Here is a 21,785-nt window from a genome sequence, read left to right on the forward strand (position 1 = left end):
ACTGACTACAAGAAATATATGTTTGCTGCTTCCAACATTTATCACCTATTTTATTTTTTCTTCCTTTAGGGTCCCATGATTCTTTCAGCTACTGGGTAGATGAAAAGTCTCCCGTGGGACCAGACCAAACTCCAGCTATCAAGAGACTTGCCAGGATCTCCTTTGTAAAAAAGTTGATGAAGAAATGGTCTGTGACACAGAACCTGACATTCAGGGAGCAGCTAGAGGCAGGGATTCGCTACTTTGACCTGCGTGTGTCATCTAAGCCTGGAGACGCTGACCGGGAGATTTACTTCATTCACGGTCTTTTTGGCATCAAAGTCTGGGATGGGCTGATGGAAATCAACTCTTTCCTCACACAGCATCCCAAAGAGGTTGTCTTCCTGGACTTCAACCACTTCTATGCCATGGATGATGCCCACCATGAATATCTGATTCAACGGATCCAAGAGGCATTTGGAACCAAGCTCTTCCCATCTGAGAGAGTGGAGAATGTGACCCTGAGTACTCTGTGGGAGAAAAAATGCCAGGTGGGTAAAAGACACTGAGTGGTATTTAGAGTGGTATAGTTATCTTGAACTGGTCGTTCAATGAAAATCAGCCATTCCTATTGCTGGTCACAAGAATGAACCCCAAAATCTGAAATAACTAAGAAAGAAATTTGTCATCTGGGAGAGGAGAGGTGCAGAAGAAGAGTTAGTTCCCTGTTGAATCTTTGAATATGATTATATCATATAGGGTTCAGACAAGGGCATAAGGACATTTACCTAATTGACCTCATGAAGACTGCAGGAAGAATCCTGAGAAAGGCAGTTGAAGAGGTACAGTAATAGGTTTGTTGATATAATTTAGGGATCCCAAAACACGGCTTTTGGCAGACCCAAAACAAAACCTGAGCAGATCCCAAATAACCACTGGACAAACTTCCAGAATTCAGTTTCTTTAGAATCTCTTTGAGGTCAGTCTGAGTTCTACAGTAAGCTTTTGAGTTAGATATATTTTAGTGACATAAAGCTAGGTTTAAATAATATTAACAAATGAGAAATAATAAAGTATTTTTACATACTATCTCACCCATTTCCAAATATTTCACCAGTTAACCAATTTTTAAGAGTCTTCTAGTTCCTTAAGACCACTTCATGAGAAGGATGAGAGAAAGATATAAGCATTTATATAGCACTTACTATGTGCCAGACATTGTGCTAAACATTTTTACAAATGTTATTTCATTTGATTTTCAAAACAACCCTTCAAGGTAGATGCTATTCTTATCCTAATTTTACAGCCAGAAAACTGAGGTAAACAGAGGTAAAGTGACTCATTGGCCAAAAGTTACACAACTAGCAAATATCTGAAGCCAGATTTTAATTCAAGTTTTCCTGAGTCCAGACTCTAGTACTCAATCACTGAGCTACATAGCTTCCCTATTTCATATTCCAATTCAAAACCCATGTCTTTGCTGATAGTTTTTAACATGTTTAAGATATTGGATTTAAGTGACATACAACCTACGATGGACAGAGATTGACATAAGAGCATTAATAGAATGGCATAATAAGATTAAAAATATTGATATGCAGAGAGTTTAATGTTTAATTTTCTAATTTTTCCTCTTCCTTTTAAAATAGAGAAGTATTCTTCCTTTTCTCACAGATGGTTTAATATAAACATCAAAGTAAATGGTCAAAGAATATGAAAAAAGAAATTAGAAATTATTCATAACCATTTGAAAGAATTGCACAAGAGACATAGGACCAAAAAAGATGCAAATTAAAATAACTTTGTAATTTTCCTTCTACCAATCAAATTATTGAAAAAATATTAAAGGTAATGAAACTCAGTACTGGCAGAGTTGTAACATGCACTCATTCATTGCTGAAGACATCATAAATAATATTTCTTTGGCAAGCAGTCTAGCAAAACATAACAGAAGTTGCAAAAATAATCATACACTTTGAACTAATAATTGTATTATTGGGAGCATATTCTAATAATGTAATCAAGGACAAAAAACGATAGCTATCTGTTCAGAGATTTTCATAATGGCATTATTTGTAATTGAAAAAAAATATAGGCCAGTGTATGTAGGACTGCTAGGTGGCACAGCAGATGTTGCACTGACCTGGAATTAGTAAAACTGAGTTCAAATCCGGCCTCAAACACTTAATAGTTTTGTGACCTTAAATTTAACCCTATTTGCCTCCATTTTTTCTTCTGTAAAATGAGCTGAAGAAGGAAATGGCAGGGCACCTAGGTGGTGTAATAGATAGAGCATCAGCCCTGAAATCCGGAGGATTTAAGTCCAAATTTGACCTCGGACACTTAACACTTCCTAGCTGTATGATCCTGAGCACGTCACTTAACCCAAGTTGCCTCAGGGGAAGAAGAAGAAGAAGAAGAAGAAGAAGAAGAAGAAGAAGAAGAAGGAGAAGGAGAAGGAGAAGGAGAAGGAGAAGGAGAAGGAGAAGGAGAAGGAGAAGGAGAAGGAGAAGGAGAAGGAGAAGGAGAAGGAGAAGGAGAAGGAGAAGGAGAAGGAGAAGGAGAAGGAGAAGGAGAAGGAGGAGAAGGAGAAGGAGAAGGAGAAGGAGAAGGAGAAGGAGAAGGAGAAGGAGAAGGAGAAGGAGAAGGAGAAGGAGAAGGAGAAGAAGAAGAAGAAGAAGAAGAAGAAGAAGAAGAAGAAGAAGGAGAAGGAGAAGGAGAAGAAGAATTCCAATAACTTTACTAAGAAAACCTCAAACAATAAGTTGGACATGAACTGCATGTTACAGAACCACAACAAAGACATGTTTGCCCAAAAGATATGTTTAAGATATTGGGCATAAGTGATTTCTAGAGCAGCTTTAGGGATCTCCTTGGAATATAAATTATGATAGAGACCAATGTAAACATGGTCCAGTGTAGAATAGGTATAGATCTCTTTGTAATTCCAAATAAATTTGAGTAACATTTCCAGCCATAACAATAGCTACAGTTTATCATTGTTGATGTCCTCTCCCCTTCGCCCATTAATATTCCTTCTGCCTCCCAACTTGTGTGATTGATGTTTCTCCTAATTTCTGCTTACCACTATCTATACACCTCAAGAGCCACTTTATGCCTCAATATCAACATCATCTAAAAGTCAAATAATCTTTACTAGGGTGCTGTCAATTGCACTATTAACTAATAAGTACTAAATACATCATCTGTTCATTAATGGGTTTTTTTTAAGTACTTTATACTCCTTAGCAGGGATGAAAATGTAGGCAATATTGCAATGGGGATGGGGAGAAAAAACAAAGAAGAAAATTCCATTCTGCAGAAGCCCAAGACCATAAGGACATAATGGTAGCTACATTTATGTTGTTGCTATAGTTGTTGAATCACTTTAATTGTATCTGACTCTCATTATGCAACTTGGAGTTTTCTTGGCAGAGGTACAGCCAAGGAATGAGGAAATGGAAACAAACAGGATTAAGAGACTTGCCCAGGGACATACAGCTAGTAAGTGTCTGAGTCAAATTTGAACTCAGATCATCCTGACTCTAGGTCTGGTGCTGTATCCACTGTACCTCCTAGCTGTTCCAATATTTATATAGCATTCTTAATGTTTTTAATGCTCTTTATATATATTATCTCATTTGACCTCCACAACAACATGTAAAAGTTAGTATGAGCTGCATTTTAATGATAAGGAAGCTAATGCTCTAAATCACTATTGATTAGAGAAATGCAAATTAAAACACCTCACAGATTGGCTAAGATGATAGGAAAAGGTATGATAAATGTTGGAGGTTATGTGGGAAAACTGTAATACTAATGTATTGTTGGTAAAGTCATGAACTGATCCAATCATTCTGGAGAGCAATATGGAACTATGCCCAAAGGGCTATCAAACTGTGCATACCCTTTGACTAGCAGTGCCATTAGTTGGTTTGTATCCCAAGGAAATCATAAGGAAGGAAAAGGACCCATATGTGCAAAAATGTTTGTAGCAGCTCTTTTTGTAGTGGCCAAGAATTGGAAAATGAGTGAATGCCCATCAATTGTGCAACGGCTGAATAAGTTATGGTATATGAAGGTGATGGAATATTATTGTCTAAAAAATGATGAACAAGCTGATTTTAGAAAGGCTTGGAAAGAGTTACATGAGCTGATGCTAAGCAAAACAAGCAGAATCAGGAATATAGTGTACACAATAACAGCAAGAATGTGCAATGATCAACTATGAAAGACTTCTTCTCAGTGTTTCAGTGATCCAAGGCAATCCTAATAGACTTTGAAAAGAAAATAGTATCTGCATCCAGAAAAAAAAAAAACTTAGGAGATTGAATGTAATGCTATGTTCACTTCTCTTTTCTTTTTATTTTTTCTCTCCCAGTTTTTCCCTTCTGTTCTGATTTTTCTCTCCCAACATGATTTATAAAGCAATGTGATAAAAATAAATAAAAACTATGAAATAAAGATGAGAAAAATAAGGCAAAAAAAAAAAAACTTAAATGATTTCCTCAGAAACATAAACTATTAAATGTCTGAGGGATAATTCAAATTTGCCTCTAATTCCAAATACTGTATGCTATGTATACTCTGCCACCTAGTGGCTTCATTCAGATTGTCCCTGATTCACCCAGTTAGGTGATCAGTCCTGCCATTTCATACCAGGAGGTTTTTCAGGATACTATACTTCTCTGTTAATGGAGAAAAGTCATTGTCATCATCTTTTTTCCCTTCCACCTGCATTGTCAATGGAATTCAAATTATTAGTATTAATAATAATAATAAATACTAAATATTTTATTTCTTTTGATCAAAGTGTTTTTATACTTTTTTTTATTTTATCCCCACAATATCTTTGAGATAATCAAAACAGAAAGCATTTTGTATGCTTTTGAGTGATAAAGCTGTTGAGACTCAGAGAAATGAAATGCAGATTTTTCAAAGTCACAAAGATAGTAAGTCACAGAGTTAGGACTAGGTGCTTTAAAAAAAAATCACCCCTTGAAAGATTGTTTTTGCCCTGATTTTAAGTAGGAGGATCCATTCTAAGATTTCTCTTGAATTTCAGGCAAGTTCAAGGAAACTCCTTTACAAAGAGGATTTTTATCTATATTTAGGAATAATCATCAAACAAAAAAGCCCAGACCAGTGAGGAACCTATTTAAATATACCTCCTTGCCCAGTTCTTGCTGTCTTCAGAAGACTTTCTGAAGCAGACAGATCTAATAGAAATTTGCTTTGATTTGATATGTTTTTAATCGGGATATTAGGGAAAGAGACTTTCAAACAGAATCGAGTTTACCTAGCCATTCCTTGTCTTTTTCAGATTCTATATGCCAGCTATTGTTCATAAATAGATTAACAGAAGCATCCAAATAAATGGCCAAAGAATATAAGTAGACAATTTTCAAAAAAGAAAAGCCAAATTGTTCCTAGTCATTAAAAATGTTCAATTTCTTTAATAATAATAACTAGAGATATAAACTAAAATAATTTTATGATACTACGCATCAATTAAGTTAAAAGAAATGAAAAGCAATACAATTCATTGACGTCAGAGTTATAGAGAAGCAGGTAGAAAGTCATTCCTACTGGTATTGCAAATTAGTAGAATTTGTTTTAAATAGACTGGCAATCTACCATAAAAGACACAAAATTATTATCCTTTTGGTTAATAATTCCATTATTGAAAATATACCTTAAATGTGTTATCAAAAAAAAAAAAGAGGAAGGTTCTATTTAGCCAAAGATTTTTGTATCAGAATTGCTTATAATTGGGGAAAAAACAAGTAATCTATTTGTCCAAAAATAGGGTAGAGGTTAAATAAACTGTCATGTATTAATGTAAAAGAATACTTCAATGCAATTATGACTGACAAGTATGAAGAATATAAAGAATTTTAAAGAATGATGCAAAATAAAATAAATTGAATTTTAAGAACAGAGTATGGGGGCAATTAGGTGGGTACAGTGGATAGAACACCAGCCCTGAAGTCAGGAATTCTTGAGTTCAAATCTGGCCTTAGACACTTAACACTTCCTAGCTGTGTAACCTTGGGCAAGTAACTTAACCCCAATTGCCTCAGAAAACAACAATAACAACAACAACAACAACAAAAACAAACAAACAAAAAAGAGTATTGACTAAATCTGACCATATATAAAAAGAATTATTGAAATATTGTTATTTGTTCCATTAAAAAGGTTTTTTTAATTAAAAGTATTGCCCAAGTATCTTAAAGCCCATATATACATCTGATTATTATTAATTCTGTTTAATGTTAATTTATTAAGTACCAACTATGTGCCAGAATTTATAATGATAATGATGACTAACATCATGTATTACTTTAAGATTTACAAAGTGATTTAAATAAATAATCTCAGGTGATCCTCTCAATACACAACTTGGTAGCTCAATGGAGAGAGCACTGGGCCTGAATTCAAATCCAGCCTCAGACACTCACTAGCTGTGTGACTGGAGCAAGTCACTTAATCCTGTTTGCCTTAATCTATTGGAGAAGGAAATGGAAAATTACTCCAGTATCTTTTCCAAGATAACCCTAAATGGGGTCTTAAAAAGTCAAGTAAGGCTGAATAAGAACATTATTCTTCACTAGAGCTTGTGAGATAAGTACTTTGGTAACATTATCCTTATTATACAGATATAGAATTGAGGCTCATAGAATTAAAATTATAGTCACATATATAAAATTATATCAAGCATTACAGAAAAATGTCAGAGAAAAAGATTTGAACATAGTTATCTTCTGTTAACCTTATTAGGGTCAACAATCTTTCTAATTATACCAATACTAGTGATATGAAGATGCTGTGAGGATGTACAAGATTATGCTATTTGGAAATCTTAATTATTTCCACACTTATAAAGTTCTATAGAGATGATCTCGATAGTCCCACACAAATAGCATTTTAGGTTAGAAACTCTATTTTCTTTCTAAATTGGACAGAAATCAGCATAAGAATGAAAAGTTCAGGAATAGCAAACATTATGGAACATGAATATACTGGAATAGGGGGAAACCTGCCCTCTGCAGGAGTTTTAGAGTATAGTCTTTACCTTGTTAAAAGTCTTTTTTCTTTACCTTCAATTCATTTTTTCTTTCCCTCCCTTCTTCCTTCCCCCCCTTTTCTTTCTTCCTTGCTTCCTTTTTTTAAGCAATATGATTTATAGTATTTCCCATGAGGACATTGATATTATATTTAAGATGAAGAGGAAATTATTTTTAGATAATTACTTAGATATTTAGATTACTTTCATGATTTCAATAATCTGGCCACTTAGTGAACAAATAGCAATAAATGTGATATACATTATTACATTAGTATTATCTGTTTAGCTGTGAAATCCTTCTCCAGTTTCAAAGAAAGCAGATTATGATAAATACAGTTTTTATTCTTTTCTATGAAGAATAGAAAAAGGAAAATTATTTGTTAGTGAGTGTCATCAATTTAAATACTGATCCCTGACCCTATTTCCCCCTGAAAGACCTCTTCTTCCTTCTTGTTTCTTCCTCATTAATTATTGTTGCAAAATCAGTACAATTCAGCAGAAGTGATTCTTTTTTTTTTTTTTTTTTTTTTTTTTTTTTGCTGTCCCACCAAAAAGAAGAGTAAAGGTTGCTTGGGCAGGATTATCTCTATGAAGGTTAATAAAATGTACAACCTTCTATCTAAGAGTTACCAAATATTTCTCTGTATGATCTGGTAGCAAGGAATATTTCCCATTCGATTATCTTTTATTCTTCCAACAAGCCAAGCCCCTATTACGTAGAGAGCAATAGGCACAGAAGGAACTTGAGTTGGGACAGTTAGAATTGAATTAGAAGACTCAATCCTTGCCTCAACAGAGTTTTAAGTTTAGTTGGAGAGCACAAGAAACAATTAAAGAATTATTACAAAGAATAGATGAAACATTTTATAGATGATGAAGGTGGGCTTATAAAAAAGGAAAAGTAATTGTTAGTGAGGGTTATCATTTTAAACTCTGATCCTTGCCCCATTTTTCACCAAGAAGACCTCTCCTTTCCTTCTTGTTTCTCCTTTACTGATTTTTTTAGAAAGTTTCTAGAGAAAATTTCTTTGAATAAGTGACTTTTAAGCTAGATATAAAAAGAAATTATAGTTAAGAAATGAATTTATGTATAAACAAAGGCAAAGAAAGAGGAACAAGTTTTATAGATAGAAAGACAGACACAGGTAGATAGACAAATATATTGATATGCTAATAGTGAAGTATAGGCAAAGAGTAAGTCAATAAATATTTATTAAACACCTACTATGTGCCAGGCACTGTATTAAGTGCTGATAATATAAAGAAAGGTACAAGATAGTTTCTTCTTTCAAGGAGTTCACAGTTTAAAGAAACAATGTGCAAAAAATTAGATATAAACAAGATATAGACAAATACGTACATATAGCTATATAGATATCTATCTATATCTTGTTTGTACCTATTTTTTGCATGCTGTCTCCCTTATTAAACTTTAGTACAATCACGTACAAACAAGATAGCTTTGGATACCTAATAATCTATATCTATCTAGACATCTATTTCTAATCTACATCAATATCTCTCTTTTTGTAATTATTTGCATATATGTATAGCTATATACATCTACAGATATACATACAATTATCATATATAACTAGATAATGGTCAAATAGAAATAACCACTATCTCTTTTTGTATTTAGTTTTTTGCATATATATGTATCTATATATACATGCATATATGCAAATACAATTATCATATTGATAATTGGATAATGATCAATTAGAAATAATCAACAGAGGGAAAACATTAGGATTGAGAGGGATGGGGAAAAACTCTCTTGTATAATGTAGGATACACAACCAAATCATTTCTAATGGAGCAGTAATGAACTGAACTAGCTATACCCAGAAAAAGAACTCTGGGAGATGACTAAAAACCATTACATTGAATTCCCAGTCCCTATATTTATGCACACCTGCATCTTTGATTTCCTTCACAAGCTAATTGTACAATAATTCAGAGTCTGATTCTTTTTGTACAGCAAAATAATGTTGTGGTCATGTATACTTATTGTGTATCTAAGTTATATTTTAATATATTTAACATCTACTGGTCATCCTGCCATTTAGGGGAGGGGGTGGGGGGGGTAGAGGTGAAAAATTGGAACAAGAGGTTTGGCAATTGTTAATGCTGTAAAGTTACCCATGTATATATCCTGTAAATTAAAGGCTATTAAAAAAAAAAAAAAAGAGAATATGACAAAAATTTAAAAAAAAATAATGTAGGATACAATCATAAAGTAGTAATGCTAAAAGGACCTTTCAATCTCCTCACTTAATGAATGAAAAAATTAAGAATTAGAGAGATTATACGACCTGTCCAAAGTTACACAGGTGTCAGGTTTGCAGAACTAGGCCGTTGCAGAATAGTATATGTGAGTTGAAATGAATCTTGGCAGTCATTTGGTCCGACCATTACAGTAAAGGAAACCTTAGTAGTATATACTTGATATGTGATCATCCAGTTCCTATATGAAGACCTTCAAAGAAGAGGGATCAAACCTTTGCCAAAAAATCATTTGTTTCACTTCTGGACTATTCTGATCATTGAGAAGTTTATTCTGATATCGAATCTAAATGGACCTTTTGCTATTTCTCCAATTTTATCCCCTGGGGCCAAACAGAACCATTCTAGTCCTTCGTCCCTTTCAAATATTTTGATACCAAAACCTCCTTTCCTCCTAACCCCTACCCCACTACCCAAATCTTCTTTTCTCAAGGCTAAACATGCCCAACTTCTTCAACCAGTCCCCTTGTCATATGGATTGAAGGCTTTTTACTTTCTTAGCTGACATTCTCTGGAAACTTTCTGCTTCATAACACATTTCTGAAACTTTATCAATCAGAATTAAATAAGATATTTCTGATGAAGTTTGATGAGAACATCATGTACTTCCATTCATGTACTTATAAAACTGATATGTGTAATCAACTGGAAATCTTTATTTTTATCCCCATCAGATTTCATCTTACTAGATTCAGTTCAATACCCTCACTTGCTAAGAAAGATCCTTTTGGAACTTGATTCTGCCATCTAATATGCTAGCCCATTCTTCTGGCTTTGTGTCATACATGATGAATACACCCCTCTATGCCATTGTCCAAGTCATTGATAAAACATGTTAAATAGCCCAAATTCAAGCATAGATTCCTGAGGTTTTCCACTGGAAATCTGCCATATTGGGGTTGAACCATTAGCAATTATTCTTTGAGAACAGCCATCCAACCAATTCCAAATTTATTTACTAACTGGGTAGTTTATTGTCTCAGTGCCTTGGTAGAAAAGATTATTTTATTTTTAACTTTTAGTCAGTCACTCATTTATTGTTAAGGGCCTACTATGTGCCAGATAGTATGTTAAATCTGGGGATATAAAGAGATCACCATCTAATGAGGGAAGATAGCACTTAATGATTAACTGAAAGGGGGAGGGGAGAGAAAGAGTATGAAAGTAGGGCGTGATCAAGTCAGGAGCATATCTGGTTAGAATGAAATTGCTGTCTTGGGCACCCTCCTTTAGTGAAGGATCTGGGAAGAGCCTTCCATCCTTTCCAATCAGAAGGGAAAGACCTGTGGAAAGAGGGCCCTGAAGATTATGACTTTCTCGGTTGATATCACCTTGTAAGAAGATGAAATTTTAATGAAGTTCAGGAGAGAAGCCGGGTGTGAATGTCTATATCCCCAGTGATAAGTACATTTATCTGTCATAGGTTAGACAATTAATAAATCAGTTTTAAATTGAATTTTCTTGAATTTTGTTATAAATCAGAAAAGAAATAACTGTAGGTCTGCCTCTCCTAGAACCTTTAGTTAGTGAGCTAGACATTATTGCTAACTTTCTATAGCAATTAGGATTATTGCTTAGGAACCTCACAGGATATATTACAAAGTCTTTATTTTTTTGCTGTCATTTGGTTATTTCAGTTGTGTCTGACACTTTGTGACTCCATTTGTTGTTTTCTTTAAAAAGATAATGGAGTAGTTTACCGTTTCTTTTTCCAGCTCATTTCACAGATGAGGAAAATGAGGCAAACAGGGTTAAGTGACATAGCCAGAGTCACACAGTAAATATCTGAGGCCAGATTTGAATTCTGGAAGATGAGTGTTTCTGACTCCCAGTGGTTTAACCATTGTACGGCCTAGCATCCTTTATTTTATAGATTAGGAAGTTGAGGCCTGGGGAAATTAAATGGTCACCTAAGGTCATGCAGATCAAGATAAAAAAGTGAGTATTCTATAAGGTCCATTCTAACTTTATGAGGAAAATATTTTACAAGTTTTGAAGCATTTTGTAAATATTAGTTATTATTATTCAAGAATCTATGGCATGGTATTATTTAAATGAATTCAGCATATCTTTTTTAACTACTTACCCTATGTAAAAAAACTATTCATGTATATACTTTTTTCCAATATTTTATTTAATAAGTGATAATACTAAAAGTATATAATCTTGAACAAATACTGTTATTGATGTTGGGAAGGGACATCAAAAGGGTCACAAACCAGTGTTCCAAGAAGTCTCAAAAGAATTTGCAAGCTTGAATCCATTTCCTAGTCAAGGGGAAAAGTTTATTTTCATTGTAATGCCAATTGAAGCAATCTAAATTCCAAGAGAAAGAAGCAAAGAGACACATTTATCTAGTTCTGCATGTTATAGATAAGTTAATTTTATGGCCTAGGGATAGAACCAAAGAATGGCCTCAAAAATTTGGTTATCACTGACTAACAGACAGAAATGTTTGTAGGACTATTCTAAGGCCTGAAGACTTGAAATAATTGACGGACAGATTGTTAGAATAATAGTCCTTAAAGTATAAGTGATGAAATAATATTGTATTCCTAGTACAGCGGATTTTTATAATCATTGAAAGAACAATATCATTCTTAGATCAGAGGGCCTCAGGATCATAGGTTCCAAATCCAGAAGGTTTTTTTTTTTTATTTAATAGCTTTTTATTTACACGTTATATGTATGGGTAACTTTACAGCATTAACAATTGCCAAACCTCTTGTTCCAATTTTTCACCTCTTACCCCCCACACCCTCCCCCAGATGGCAGGATGACCAGTAGATGTTAAATATATTAATATATAAATTAGATACACAATAAGTATACATGACCAAACTGTTATTTTGCTGCACAAAAAGAATCAGACTCTGAAATATTGTACAATTAGTTTGTGAAGGAAATCAAAAATGCAGGTGGGCAAAAATATAGGGATTGGGAATTCAGTGTAATGGTTTTTAGTCATCACCCAGAGTTCTTTCTCTGGGCGTAGCTGGTTCAGTTCATTACTGCTCCATTGGAAATGATTTGGTTGATCTCCTTGCTGAGGATGGCCAGGTCCATCAGAACTGGTCATCATATAGTATTATTGTTGAAGTATATAATGATCTCCTGGTCCTGCTCATTTCACTCAGCATCAGTTCGTGTAAGTCTCTCCAGGCCTTTCTGAAATCATCCTGTTGGTCATTTCTTACAGAACAATAATATTCCATGATATTCATATACCACAATTTATTCAGCCATTCTCCAACTGATGGGCATCCACTCAGTTTCCAGTTTCTGGCCACTACAAAGAGGGCTGCCACAAACATTCATGCACATACAGGCCCCTTTCCCTTCTTTATGATCTCTTTGGGATATAAGCCCAGTAGTAACACTGCTGGATCAAAGGGTATGCACAGTTTGATAACTTTATGAGCATAGTTCCAAACTACTCTCCAGAATGGTTGGATTCGTTTACAACTCCACCAACAATGCATCAATGTCCCAGTTTTCCCGCATCCCCTCCAACAATCATCATTATTTTTTCCTGTCATCTTAGCCAATCTGACAGGTATGTAGTAGTATCTTAGAGTTGTCTTAATTTGCACCAAATCCAGAAGATTTTGAATAACTGACAGATTGTTAGAGCAAAAGCCCCTAAAGTCAGGGGACCTTAAAATTATTGCTGTCTCCCCTAAATTACATCACTGTGACTATTTGGAGAAAGAAGTCTTTCCCTAAGCTCTAGAACAAACTACAGCTTATGATGATCATGTGATTAACTTAATTAAAATGCATATTTACCACAGATGTCATTAGCAATCAATTATTCAAAAACATTTTTTAAAAAGCATTTCTAGATTAATTGACCTCCTGGTGTAATGAAGTATCTACTCTTCAAGGATCTTCTGTACTTAGCATTCAGAACAGGTTACTCAAGCACCTTAATCATAACTGAATGACACCAATCATTAGCTTAAAGTCCATGACATACAGTCAAAGCAGTCAGAACATTCCTATTTCCACACCTGGAAGATTACTGTCAGTCAAATTTGCTGGGATTTGGAGAGCAACTCTTGTAAACAGATTTTGCATTTCTTCCAGGAGAGGGCACTACTGCTGTTATAAGCATATTAATGGGACTCTGAACTCCTAATAGGTTTTTAAGGACAAGCCCTTTCCTGAAAACATATTCATTGCCCTTGTTCCATCATTTTTTCCATGAAAAGCAATCCTTCTAGAAAACGATGACAAAACTTTGAATTATTTTAGCCAGAACAAACCCTAGTGTTCTTATCCAAGAGTGTGAACTCTTAAATGGGTCTGCTAACTACTAAATTATGGAACTTCAGCCAAGTAATTTAATCTTTCTAGGGCTCAGTTTTTCCTTGTTCCTTTGTTTTGTTTGTTTGATTGTTTTTAACTTTTTTATTTTTGTTTGTTTTTAAACCTTTTGGTTAAGGGGGATTGGGAAACTTCTCCCACCCTGAGGGTCTCTGATTAGAGATCACACAAATAGCAATCTCTCTGGGATATCCCAGACCCAAAGAAGAAAGTCAACTACTTTCTCATTATCTCTAATAATCACTTTAAATAAAGTTTAGGTTTGTCTCATTTCTAGCATCTCTCTGAAAGAGAGATTTTTAAGAAAGATTTCAATGTTCAAAGTAGAGGACAGCTATTTATTTCCTCCACCACAAAAAAAAAAAAAAAAATTCTTAAAACACAAAAGTCTCATAAGTTCACATTGACAAAGATTTGAAAGACAGCTCCACAATTCCTGTTATATGCTTTGGGATAGTGGATACTGAAATACTTCATGAGGTTGAAGAACAGCTATTCCACTTTCATGTACTGTTTTGATAATGATCATCTTCTTTTTGAAAATCATTGTCCTGGGAAGCACCCAAGAACTCCCAAATTCCCAAGAAAGCCAACAAGTTAAATCAGTTTTTGACAACTTATGTCCATAGAGCATGGTGATTCTGGAAATTCAAGTTCAAATCTAGCTTTAAACACTTAATAGTTATGTAATTCTGGTGTGTGGGACAATATTGACCACAAAAACGATCAAAAACTCTCAGAGTAAGAAAAACCAAAAGGAGCTTATTACAATCTTGAGAGAAAAGACATCTCTCATCTGGCGAGGTGTTTGTGAATAAAAGGAGTACAAAGTAAAAACTGCAAAACACAAGATTAAATAGCCTGAATACAGAAGTTCCCAAAGCCCCCCACTCCCCTAGCCTGACCTTTACTTTCATTGTTTGGGGGAGTCCAGGCTTGCATTCTAATTGTAGAAATCTAATCCCAGAAATAAGAAAAAAATTTTTAAAGAGCTACTTACATGCTAATTAAGATGTGGTGGGAAACAAGAGGGGACAAACATCTGCAACTATTTTAGCTGTAACTCTACTTATTTTAATAAGTTTCAAGTCACAGTTAAAGTATAGTGTAAGGCTATATTCCCATGAGAATGTCTTCACTCAGTTAGTTCTATATATTGGGCAAGTCACTTAACCCTGTTTGCCTCATCTGTAAAATGAGCTAGAAAAGGAAATAGCAAACCATTCCAGTATCTTTAACAAGAAAACCTTAAATCAAGTCACAAAGAGTTTGACACAATTGAATAATAACAACAAATGTCCACTGAAAGAAACATAAAATAAAAAAGGGTTAGGCTTTTGAAACCCACTTATAGGCTCACCATAATTAGAACATGTTCTTTGGCAATATTTGGTTTCCCTGGGAAGAGAGGAAAGGGAAATTCCTTTTTCCCTTTTCACATAGGATGTCTAAGGGAGAGCTATTAGAGACAAGAAAGCAAGACTAAAGTTTTCTCTCACTTCAAAGTTTTCTGAAAGGGCAGCTCATACTGTGCATTGACCAATCCTCCTTGATGCAGCTTCCTGTTGTGGGAGAGGACTGTAGGGGAGGGAAGGAATATAGCCACCAAGCCAACAACTCTGGTTGCAGAAAAGGCCCAAGCATGTTTGCCAGGAGCATCCATTCTCACCACTGAGTGGATTTCACAGCATTCATAGGATTCTCCCCACCTCCATCTCCATCTCTGACCCCAAGCCCATACCCAAAAACTTTCCATGTAGGAAACTTCAATGCAATCACCTCCCACAACTAGAGAGCTCAGTGGCTAGAGCACCAGGCTTAGAATCAAAAAGACCTGAGTTCAAATTCTATTTGGCTTGTGCATGTGATTCAACATTTGTCTGACTATTTGCTCAGCTGTAAAATGAGGAAAATAATAGCATCTACTTCCCAGTATTGTGGGGATCAAGAGAGATATTTGTGAAGCTCTTAGCACAGTATCTGCCACATAGTAAATGATATGGTTCAAGCACCAACATGAAATGGATGATGTAGACACCAGATGATGGCAGGCGGCAAAAGTTGGGTTTCGGTCATGTGAAGAATTCACAATGGCCATTCTCTTTGGCAAAAGGCAGGTTTATTTAGGGAATAGGTTATATACAAAATGAAGGTATATAATAGACTAAATACGAGATAGAGTGGGAGAGCATATGAAAGACAAGTTCCTCAGTGGAACTCACCATTACCAGGAGAAAGGGAGCACCTCATGAGGTTGGGATGTTCTTTAGCTCAGGGTAAATCCTGAAAGGAACTTAGCACCCTAAAAGAGTTAGTTAGCTGTAAAGAGAAGGGTGGTTAAGAAGCATAATGGAATTAGGAAAGATAAGTCGTGACAAGAGGTGGGCGTGTAAGGAAAAATATCCCACCAGGCAGAGTGTTGTAGCAGACTGACCCAAAGGAAGGCAGCAGCCATAGGATGGTCCATAAGTAGATTTTTTTAGGGAAAACTTAACCTCAGGGACATGACTGGGATTTCTGACCAGGCGTGGCTAGATGAGATCTCTCCAGAGGGTAGGTCTCAGGGGGTTGACATAACTTGGATTTCAGACTGGACAGCTTCCTCAGAGTATGGGATCATGGAATTAAACTGATCTCTATCAGAGACTTCTCCCTGCCTGCCTCAAGGATGAATTTTTATAAATTCCTGTGCTAACTATACCTAACATTAAAGACCTTATCAGTAATAATCATCATCATAACCTCATCAGTTAATAAACACTTTCCCCCTTCTCCCTACTGACACATAAAAATGAAGTTTTTAAAGAACTCATGGTCTCTAAGAATTCTTTTGCTTAAGAAATGTTGTGTTTTCATCTTATCTACATTGCCCTCTCTCAATAAACACACATCCCCTAAAATTAACTCCATACACCTGGCTGACAAAATAATCTACTAACTTGATAACTAATTTTATGAATATAATAAGTTATACATGAACTTGTGATTAGCTATGGACTTTATCCAATGCTTTTCTTTCCTCATCAACATATTCCATATTAAATAACATATTTATATATTCTATAATAGTAAATATTATGTGTTTATTACATATTCGTAATAGTATATATTGAAATTTTATAATATATATAATAAATTGTATAATATTCAAGGACAAGTGTTTTATATTATTTTATTTAATTCTCATCACAATGCTATGGGAGGTACATGTGTTATTGTTGCCCCCATTTTACAGATGAGGAAACTGAGGCAGAATAACTCATCAAGAGTCACATATCTGGGAACTGCCTAAACCCAGATTTGAATTCAAGATGTTTCTCATTCCAAGTCATTTTCCATTGTGCTACCTACCTACCTTGTGCTACTTACCTACCAATTTTCACACTGTAATTTTCTCATTTTTCTTTTTCTCTTTTCTTTTTCTACATATTTCAGGTTCTTATTTTCTACCATTCTCCCCTGTCCATGAAATACCCTTTCTTGTGGCCAGGGCACAGGATTCCAGCACCATGGGCTAACACAACATGCGTGAGGAAACTCATACTCTTCTTAGAAACAACTCTTGGTGAAAGAGCTCCCCATGGATTTTTCCATGTCTCCCAAGCTATTCTCACACCCAGAGTGAAGACCATTGCTCGAGGCCTGGTTGGTGGCCTCAAGAACACCCTGGTGCACAGGTAAGCATTTGCCAATTTGGTTTCACAAGTGAAGCTTTTCAACAGCTCTATTTACTTTGGTTCTGTATTATATAAAACAGTATACCAACCACAATGCTCTATGAATGCCTTCTCTGACACTATCAATCTCTTATATCTGAGCCAGGGTCATCCTGCTTACAAGAACATATTTTAAAATATGTGCATGGTATTGACTCTTTTGGTAGAGTCTTTTGAATGATATATAGTGCCTATCTGATGAGTGGCCTAGGGGCTATGTGGTCACTGCCCCCAGGACCTATGACCAACCATCCAACAACAACAAAAAAAAATCTTCCTTCCATGGTGACAGCAAGGACTAAGGATAAGTGGTAACAATAGCTCCCTCAGCAAGTTTCTGTTTGTTCCCCAGAGATTTAAGCAATGCAAAGTTGTATAACTATAAGTTGAAAGGGGATTTGTTGTTGTTGTTGTTATAGTGGAAAGATAACTGGATCTTGAAAGAAGAGTCTTGTGTTCAAATCCTAACAATAACTTTTTATTTGTAGCAGCATTTATAAATCATATAACCTCTCTACTATTCAATATCCTCGTCACTAAAATGAAAGATTTAGACTAAATTAATCAATTAACAATCACTTTTATGTACCCATTTTGTGCTAGGTACTGTGCTAGAGATACAGATAAAATATATATATTTTTTAACAAATAAGACAACACAGGCATATATAAGTTTATACAGTATAATTATGAAGTGAATTTGCTATTTAGTCACCTTTTTTTCAGTTACATCTGATACTTCATGACCCCATTTGGGGTTTTTTTTGGCAAAGATACTGGAATGGTTTGCCATTTCCACATCCAGCTCATTTTAAAGATGAATAAACTGAGGCAAATGGTGATAATTGACTTGTCCAGGGTCACACAGCTAGTAAAAATGCCTGAGCCCAGATTCTTGACTCCAGGAATGGTGCTTCATCTACTGTGCTACCTAGCAGTCCCTATCTAGAGTACCATAAACAAATCACTTAAACTACCTAGAACTCAATTTTTTCATCATTAAAGTGAAAGATTTGGATTAATCAACAAACAATCATTTTTAAGTACCCACCATATGCTGAGCATTGTGCAGAAGATACAAATATGTTTTTTTTTTAACAAATGAAACAACATATATGAGTATACATAATATAACAATGAAAAAAAATGTTATCATTCAGTGAATAAGTACAAAGTGATTTAGAAGGGAATAAGTGAGGTAAACAAGGTTTCAGGGGAAAGCTGATACTTTTGCAATTCCTAGTAACTAAGGAACTTCTAAGAGCTGTAAATAAAAAGGTAAATTTTTAGCATGGAAGAGATTAGGTATATAGTCAGGGGACTTGGGAGCGAGAATGGCATATGTGAGGAAAAGAGAAAAGTCCAGTTTAGCTCTACTGAAGCATTCAGAAGTTGGAGAATGATGTATGGCAAGCCTGGAAAGATGGACTATGCACAGATTTGTGATTCCATGACAAAAAGGCTAGATTCCAGTGTCTCATGGTGCCTTTTTGGCTCTGAATTCCCCATCTGAGTTATTCAAATGCTTTATAAATAGCCTGATCATGGGGAATTAATGCCAAACAGCAGTATACCCTTGTCCCTGGGAGGGACTGTTTCATGTTAAATGTTCTTTGGAACCCTCTTTGGAGGGTCGCCTGAGATCCCTATTGACCACAGGAGCTATTATACTGTAAGAATTATACTGTTGACACAAAACAGGAAGCCATGTAGAGTACAAGGTAGAGGCCTCTAAGGAAGGAGATATAGTTCTGGCAAAGAATTTATTCCAAATAGTTGAGTATAGAATGAGATTAACTCGTCCTCTGGGCAGAGACTAGAAGCATTGACCTTCTAGCAACCTTCCTTTAAAGGCATACATAGCACAATCCTTCATATCAGATAAGGAATACAATAATGCTACAGAACTGGAACTGGGCACTGTTTTCCTGACCAAATCCAATAGGGAAAAGCTCTAAAGTGGGTTTGCTCAGTATTAAGTTATTAACTTCCAGAGCTCTTAGATAAACAAGGTCACTGGTCTCACACTCTTTGGGCTGGGCAAAAACCACTAGAAACACAGTTTCTCTGGCTGAATTCCTAAGGCAATTTGTACCAGACTCCCAGGAGTAAGTCCCACTGTTAGTAAAAGCAAAATGAGACTCTGTAACCTAAACACAGATAAAATCATGATCTATCCCATCCCATTCTTTAGGAAATTTTGCCTTTTGTGTATTTTATTCACCAGTTTTTGCAGATAGATAATGCATGGGATTTTACAGCATTTATGACTTAGTAGTTAAGTATCAGGCAGCTGACTAAGGCACATAGACCTGCACAGGATTGCACAGCTAGCAAATTTGGGGGGCTAGATTTGAATCCAGGGCTTTCTGATTACAATTTCAGTACATTATCCACTATCCACAGTGCCTCCTTAGAACAAAAGAACTGCTTTTGAGACATAGAGAAATAAGTTTTCTAACATTTATAAAAAATTAAATATGTGAATTTTTAAAGTAATATTTCACACTCTGTTGTATGTCACTCCTCCTCTTTAATCCTCATTGTGCACTAGACAATTTTCTTTCCTACCTCTAGTCTGTCTCTACTCTCTAGAATCAAAAGGAGATATGTTTTTGCTTGAAACTATGAATAAAGTATTCTGGAAGAAAGAGAAAGGCCCTGCATTTCTTCTTAGAGCACTGTTTAAGATCAGGGTCTTCCAATAGCTTTCAAGATCATAGTTAAGTCTCTATATTCCTACCTTATAGTCTTTGAACTGTCACTTAAGTTCATTATTATTTATTTTTCTTCTTTCTTACCTCAAGATCCTTGATCCTAATATTAACAGATTAGGGGAAGAGGGAGAGGGGACAAGAAAAAGGAGGCAAGAAAGTATCTGAGATATTTTTCTATTTCATCTTTCTTTCCTTCTTTGTTCCCCAAGCTTTGAGGCAAGCTTGACATATGCAGTCTGAAATCTGAAACAGAGTTCTTTGTCTCTGGTGAGCACAATGAAATACAACACTTTCCTCTCGCTGTTTGACCTCCCAGATCCTAGCTCCAGGGATCTGGAATTTTGTACTTTTGTAATTGCATTTTCTTATGCTGAACAGAAAGGGGCGCTTGTGTTTCATTTTTTTTTAAAGTTTGCCACTGTTCAGAAAGTGGACTCCTGCTGCTCAGTGTCTATATCTTTTCAGTAGGTGGAGTTTCAATTCCTTCTTTTTCTGCAAACCAGTAGAATTTACATTTCCCATCATGGCTATCTCCTCAGGCCTGCCAAAGTTTACCAGATCTTGCAGGCAGCCTTGTCATGCAGTGAAAAGAGCCTTAAAATTGAAGATAGGAGACCCAAATTCTTGTCCAGGCTTTTTTCATTACTTTACTGTATGCCCTAAGATTCTTTCTAGCACTAACATTCTATGGTTCTCTGAGATGCATAAGTATATTGGCTGACCTTGAGGTTGGCCAGCACTTTTGACCTGAGGGTTACAGAGATGGCTCTTTTCTATCTACCTTAGAGTTTTATGTCACATTAGAGTTCTTGGTAGCTTTGGGGATCACAGGCTGACGTCCTCCATGAGTCTACTTGTGTTAAATTCTGCCATTAATTCATCTGAGAGGTTAATGTGATGTAGTTGACACCTAGCCTCAGAGTAAGCTGCAAGCAGAGTCTCTGATACATACTGGTTATGTGATGCTAGCTATGTCATTTAATCTCTCATTTCCCTGGATAACTGACTATACATTATACAAAAGATTATTGATAGATGGAATTTTCTCATTAGAAGTTATGCATAAAGTTACAGGTCAAATGCAAAAAAAATAATTCTTTGAACTAAAGCATTAGGTTTCAAAATATCATAGGATCATAAGCTTCAAGCTGAAAAGGATCTTAGAGATAATGTGGTGCAACTTCTTCATTTTTACAAATGAAGAAACTGAGTCCCTAGTAGATTAAATGATTTACCCAAATTCTTGCAGGTATTTTATCTGAGATAAAATTTGAACCTAGATTCTCTGATATCACTTCCAGGGTCAATGCCCTTTGTACTATTGCCATGAAAAGATTATTACGTCACATCATTAATAGCTAATTGTAAATTGATTTCTAAGATTTCTATTTCCACAAAGAACCAAGTGATTGTAGAGCCTCATGGGAACAGGACACAGAAGAAGGAGATTCTGATTTCCAAGAAGGTTAGATGTAGAAAATATATTCAAACTTATAGATCAAGGTCTACTACAACAGTGGAAGATTGTGAATACCCAAAAGGAGTTCAGTGTTGGGGTAGAGAGAATGAAAGGTTAACCACAGAAGATGAAAGGGTTGGCATATCCCAATTTTGCCTCTCTAAATTTTATCTAGGGCTAACCTTATTTAAAAGATTACCCTATCACAAAACTTTAAATTAAGT

At 35.3% G+C, this 21,785-nt stretch overlaps 1 protein-coding gene across 2 annotated transcripts in view; it reads left to right on the plus strand.

Moving 5' to 3' along the window:
• The window catches only part of PLCXD2 (phosphatidylinositol specific phospholipase C X domain containing 2), an 88,686-nt gene that overhangs the window by 59,053 nt on the left and 7,848 nt on the right, over window positions 1–21,785 (plus strand). For both annotated transcript variants that reach the window (XR_002769705.2, XM_023498984.2), the window contains exons 2-3: window positions 70–530; window positions 17,105–17,346. Coding sequence is in view for 1 of the 2 variants with exons in the window: in XM_023498984.2 (XP_023354752.1) it covers window positions 70–530; window positions 17,105–17,346 (703 nt within the window). In the remaining variant the exon portion in view is untranslated. The remainder of the gene's footprint in view (window positions 1–69; window positions 531–17,104; window positions 17,347–21,785) is intronic.

This window comes from Sarcophilus harrisii, chromosome 3 (genome assembly GCF_902635505.1).
Source record: "Sarcophilus harrisii chromosome 3, mSarHar1.11, whole genome shotgun sequence".
NCBI lineage: Eukaryota > Metazoa > Chordata > Mammalia > Dasyuromorphia > Dasyuridae > Sarcophilus > Sarcophilus harrisii.